This window comes from Oncorhynchus kisutch, linkage group LG18 (genome assembly GCF_002021735.2).
Source record: "Oncorhynchus kisutch isolate 150728-3 linkage group LG18, Okis_V2, whole genome shotgun sequence".
Classification (NCBI taxonomy): Eukaryota; Metazoa; Chordata; class Actinopteri; order Salmoniformes; family Salmonidae; genus Oncorhynchus; species Oncorhynchus kisutch.
In genome coordinates this window covers 68,801,203-68,806,912 of record NC_034191.2, presented here as the reverse complement: position 1 = coordinate 68,806,912, position 5,710 = coordinate 68,801,203, and the positions used below count along the sequence as shown (strand labels likewise).

General features: G+C 43.0%; 1 protein-coding gene across 1 annotated transcript; it reads left to right on the top strand.

Annotated features, from left to right (window-relative positions):
* The first annotated feature begins 4,116 nt into the window (after window positions 1-4,116).
* LOC109909596 (C-C motif chemokine 20) lies at window positions 4,117-5,381 on the top strand. Its single transcript, XM_020508624.2, has 4 exons — window positions 4,117-4,302; window positions 4,415-4,517; window positions 4,705-4,782; window positions 4,882-5,381. Exons 1-4 carry the CDS (start codon window positions 4,224-4,226, stop codon window positions 4,922-4,924), a joined length of 303 nt encoding a protein of 100 aa, XP_020364213.1. The 5' UTR covers window positions 4,117-4,223; the 3' UTR covers window positions 4,925-5,381.
* The last annotated feature ends 329 nt before the right edge of the window (window positions 5,382-5,710 follow it).

Genomic DNA, 5,710 nt, shown 5'->3' with positions numbered 1-5,710 from the left:
TACTATTTTTAGACCTGGAATCTGTGGTTATTTATAGAATGTTGTGATGTTCTAAGAATGCCCCTGATAACACTAACACCATCCCTTCCTGCTGCTGATGATCAACTATCGCTCTGGATCTGATTACGCTCTACTCTGACCTTGGCTGATTATCGTATGCGCGGTCTCAATGTGTCTAGGCCTTATAATGGACTTATGGTGTAGAGCAGTGGTTTAGTGGGTAACATTTCCGGCTCTATACACAAGTGCTATTCCCCACCGGAGTCCGTGATTCAGTCCCTGAGTCTACCACTCACACTTTGACTCCTCCTAACCTCTTACCCTCTCTGTTTCTGATCTACAGTGCCTTCGAGAGTATTCAGACCCCTTAACCTTTTCCACATTTTGTGACGTCACAGCCTTATTCTAAAATTGATTCAATCGTTTTTTCCCTCTTCAATCTATACAAAATACCCCATAATGACAAAGCAAAAACAGGTTTTAAGAAATGTTTGCAAATGTATTAAAAATACGTACGTTGTTGAAGCACCTTTGGCAGCGTTTACAGCCTTGAGTCTTCTTGGGTATGATGCTACAAGCTCGGCACACCTCTATTTGGGGAGTTTCTCCCATTCTTCTCTGCTTATCCTCTCAAGCTCTGTCAGGTTGGATGGGGAGGGTCGCTGCACAGCTATTTACAGGTCTCTCCAGAGATGTTCGATCGGGTTCAAGTCCGGGCTCTGGCTGGGTCACACAAGGACATTCAGTCAGTCCCAAAGCCACTCCTGTGTTGTCTTGGCTATATGCACTGGAGCAGGTTTTCATCAATGATCTCCCTGTACTTGGCTCTGTTCCTCTTACCCTCAATCCTGACTAGTCTCCCAGTCCCCGCCACTGAAAAACATGCCCACAAGCATGATGCTGCAAGCACAATGCTTTACCGTAGGGATGGTGCCAGGTTTCCTCTAGACGTGAGGCTTGGCATTCAGGCCAAAGAGTTCGATCTTGGTTTCATGGTCTGACAGTCCTATATGTGCCTTTTGGCAAACTCCAAGCGGGCTGTCATGTGCCTTTTACTGAGGAGTGGCTTCCGTCTGGCCACTCTACCATAAAGGCCTGATTGGTGGAGTGCTGCAGAGATGGTTGTCCTTCAGGAAGGTTCTCCCATCTCCAAAGAGAAACTCTGGAGCTCTGTCAGAGTGAGCATCAGGTTCTTGGTCACCTCCCTGACAAAGGCCCTTCTCCCCCGATTGCTCTAGGAAGTGTCTTGGTGGTTCCAAACTTCTTCCATTAAAGAATGATAGAGGCCACTGTGTTCTTGGGGACCTTCAATACTGCAGACATTAACCTTCCCCAGATCTGTGCCTCGACACAATCCTTGTCTCAGAGCTCTACGGACAATTCCTTCGATCTCATGGCTTGGTTTTTACTATGTGGGACCTTATATATAGATATGCCTTTCCAAATCATGTCCAATCAATTGAATTTACAACAGGTGAATTCCAATCAAGTTGTAGAAACATCTCAAGGATGATCAATGGAACCTGAGCTCACTTTCGATTCTCATAGCAAAGGGTCTGAATTCTTATGTAAATAAGGTATTTCTGTTTTTTATTTGTTAATAAATTTGCAAAATAATCAAAAAACCTGTTTTTGCTTTGTCATTATGAGGTATTCTGTGTAGATTGATGAGGTAAATCATTGATTTAATCAATTTTAGAACAAGGCTGTAACATAACAAAATGTGGAAAAAGTCAAGGGGTCTGAATAATTTTCGAAATGCACTGTATCTAAACTAAAACATATAATTTATGTAAGGTGAATCACCACTCTCCTAAAATAAAAAATAAAGGCCTATGAATGTCTTCATTATGTGTTACCATATCTGTTGAGAATAGAGACCGCAGTTCAGCTACTCATTGACAGCTCAGCTTTAATAGCCTCTCTCTGCACGGAAGTGCAGGGTCTCTGTCTAGAGTTTCTAATGTTGGTTCCCTACGCAGGTTGGATTTCATCACACACAAAAAAATGTGTACATACACACTTTATCATGCCTACACAGGTTAGAATTCAGGTCCACCTACACAGTTAAAACCAGTGTTTGAACTACTAATTCACTCGCACACACTCTCTCACACACATACACACACACACATACACTCCCTGTGTGGAGGAAGAATGATGCAAGAAGATGTTGTAGGCTATAAACACATATACAGCATGTTAAATCAGCCATTGTCACATGACCCCATGACATGAAACTGAACATGACCTTAATCCTTAAGAGTCCTTTGATGCACCGGTAGGTCAATCTAAGTGACATAATACAGAAATCCCCTTCTAAATTGGACAATTTAAGATAGAAATACACTACATGACCAAAAGTATGTGGACACCTGCTCACCGAACATCTCATTCCAAAATGATGGACATTAATATGGAGTAGGTCCCCCTTTGCTGCCATAACAGCCTCCACTCTTCTGGGAAGACTTTCCACTAGATGTTGGAACATTGATGTCGGGACTTGCTTCCATTCAGCCACGAGCATTAGTGAAGTCGGGCACTGATGTTGGGCGATTAGTCCTTGTTCGCTGTCGGTGATCCAATTCATCCCAAAGGTGTTCGATGGGGTTGAGGTCAGGGCTCTGTGCAGGCCAGTCAATTTGTTCACACCAAGCCATTTTTGTATGGGCATCGCTTTGTGCACAGGGGCATTGTTATGCTGAAACAGGAAAGGGCCTTCCCCAAACTAGAATGTCATTGTATGCTGTAGCGTTAAGATTTTCCTTCACTTGAACTGAAAAACAGCACCAGACCATTATTTATCCTCCACCAAACTTTACAGTAGGCACTATGCATTTGGGTAGGTAGCCACCTCCTGGCGTCCTCCAAACCCAGATTTGTCCGTCGGACTGCCAGATGGTGAAGCGTGATTCATCACCAGAGAATGCGTTTCCAGTGCTCCAGAGTCCAATGGCGGCGAGCTGTACACCACTCCAGCCAACGCTTGGCATTGTGCATGGTGATCTTAGGCTTGTGTGCAGCTGCTCGGCCATGGAAACCCCTTTCATGATGCTCCCGACGAACAGTTCTTGTGTTGACTTTGCTTCCAGAGGCACCTTGGAACTCGGTAGTGAGTGTTGCAACCGAGGACAGATGATTTTTACGCTTCAGCGCACGGCGGTCCCGTTCTGTGAACTTGTGTGTCCTACCATGAGAAACCATGAGACATTCCAAAAATCGGTCTTCTATTGAAAACGTCTGTAGGTTTTGGCCTACACAAGTGTCAATGGACTCGTCTGAAGGTAACCCATACAAACAAATGGAAGTATGGAGGTAGTTGTGTGCCAATAAAAATAAGGGGTTGAATATGTTTAATATGTGTAAAAAAAACGTATTCCTTATGATTTATTTTTTGATAGTCTTTTTTGCCATTTATGAAGGCATTATTCAATGTGTTTCCCCCTGGACTTTTAGAGGTTAAACTGATCAAACCTAAACCGGATGAACATAACGCAACCTCTGTCAGAAGCTTAGCCTTTAGTCTGAACTGACGTCTAATTGGACGTGTAGAACAGGGCTGCCCAATCCAATACTGGAGGGACGAAACTCTTCTGTTTTTTGGGGGGGGATACCAGGTGAGGGAAATTAACTACCAGGTAGAAACAAAAAAACAGAAGTGTTTTGGCCCTCCAAGACCAGAATTGGGCAGCCCTGGTCTAGAAAGTAACCTGGTTGTAATTGGGTGATATGATGTCTTCTCAACCAGAACACCATTTTAGTACCAGAAGATGATGTCATTATGAAGCTGGACAGAATAGCCATGACATCAACTCCCATTCATTGAACTGTTTTCACACTCCTCAGTTAAGATTGTGCCGCTCTACTCCCACACTTCTCACATTCCAGTCCTATCTTTCAGTGGAGGGAAATAAGATCATTAACCTGCAGTCAAGGAGGAAGTGGAGAACAAAAGTCACTTTCTGTGGCAGAGCACACACATGAGCAGACCAAGTCCTTCAACAACCTAATAACCCCACTTGCACACCCACAGTTCCCACCTGCCCACCCCCTGCCAATACTTTCCATGGCATTGCTATCACCTGTTGGGAAACTCCAGCCAGCGCCCTACTTAAGGAGCTCCAAATCCCAGTCAGAAAACACTCTCTCTCAACTCTATTGAAAAACACTTTCTCTCTCGCCCCCTTTCTCAGCATCTCCTTGGGACCCATCTGAAGATTAGGATGATAAACTATAGAGTCTGTGTCCTGGCTGCTCTGTTCTCTCTCCTCATCATCACCCTCATTCCCACCACACAATCAGGTGAGTGCCAACACACACACATGCTATATATGCACATGAACCTTAGTACAAATACATGCATGCAAGTTCTTGTGCTGACGCACAGAAAAAAAAAGCATGTGTTTGTGTGTAGCGGACTGCTGTCTGAAGTTCACTCAGCATCCGGTGCACTGCCGATGGCTGAAAGGCTACACCTTCCAAGACATTACTTCCTCATGTGACCTCAACGCTGTCATGTGAGTCGTCCTCCAATCACATCCTAGCACATTGTGTGTAGAATAATGGCTGGTATTTCCTTGATTCCTCTTATCTTCTCCCTCTCCAATGCATTCGGAAGCAAGGAGAGAGGATTCGGGGAAAGACAATTGACATTCAGTCACTGTGGTGTGTAATGTGCGTTGACATTGTACTGTGTTGTGGCAGCTTCCAGAATCGAAGGAACAAGTTTGTGTGTGCCGACCCCTCTCAAGACTGGACCAAGAGGGTACAACGCTGTCTGCGGTGAGTACACTTGTGTACGTGTAGGCATGTAAGCGTTGAAAAGAGTTGTGTGTATCCTTGTCTAACTCGTGTGTGTGTGTGTGTGTGTTTTGTTCATAGCAAGCGTCAGGAGAAGAAATCCCAACTGAAGAAAAGGGTCTGAACTCATGTTGCCATGGAGAGGGCTTTCATTACAGAACACCATGTAATACATTATTGATATAATGTTATATTTTACTGAGACAAACAGCAATATATTTCAATATACAGAGAGATTCATGAAGGTTAAGATGTTTAAATAATTTAATATAAGTGAATCTTTTGTATCATCTCAGTTTGTGTATAATAACTGTATTTATCATCATTGTTGTTCTGTTTTATAAACAGCAGGTGTAGTATTTCTGATACGCATGTAGAAACATTAAAACATAGTTTTCACACAGAGTACCACAAAATATTTTTGTGTTGATGTTTCATATCCTCTCTCCAATTGAAGCCAGGGAAAACCTTTTTAACTTTGTATTTCCAAAGTGTCCAAATCTCTATATGAGTTTTACTGAAGTGTACTTACTTTAAGCTCAAAGCTATGAAATAGATAATAAAATGGGTATTTGAAATACTGTGTGTTCTACTCTTATTGTATGTGACAACAATATAAAGCTAAAAATGCCATTATCATCCACACAAAACATTTAAGAGTGTAGGAAGGGATATCAAACACAGACGCATGCATGAATAGGCCTATCAATGGTATGCTTATTTTTGCTTCCTTGTGTCCTATCAATGGTATGCTTATTTTTGCTTCCTTGTGTCCTTTAAAAAAATGTATTTGCTTCCTTGTGTCCTTGTTCACATACCTACGATCTACAGCAGTCACTTTAGAGGGCTTGTAGTTGCGTCACAAATCACCTAGCAACCGCACCAAGCGCCATGTCGGAAGACCGAAGTC

Bases quoted from the DNA above. Each gene is read 5' to 3' on its own strand.
- LOC109909596 (XM_020508624.2), top strand. From the start codon at position 4,224: ATGATAAACTATAGAGTCTGTGTCCTGGCTGCTCTGTTCTCTCTCCTC. The intron at 4,303-4,414 runs GTGAGTGCCAAC...GTTTGTGTGTAG, and splicing joins CATTCCCACCACACAATCAG to CGGACTGCTGTCTGAAGTTC. The intron at 4,783-4,881 runs GTGAGTACACTT...TTTTGTTCATAG, and splicing joins AGGGTACAACGCTGTCTGCG to CAAGCGTCAGGAGAAGAAAT.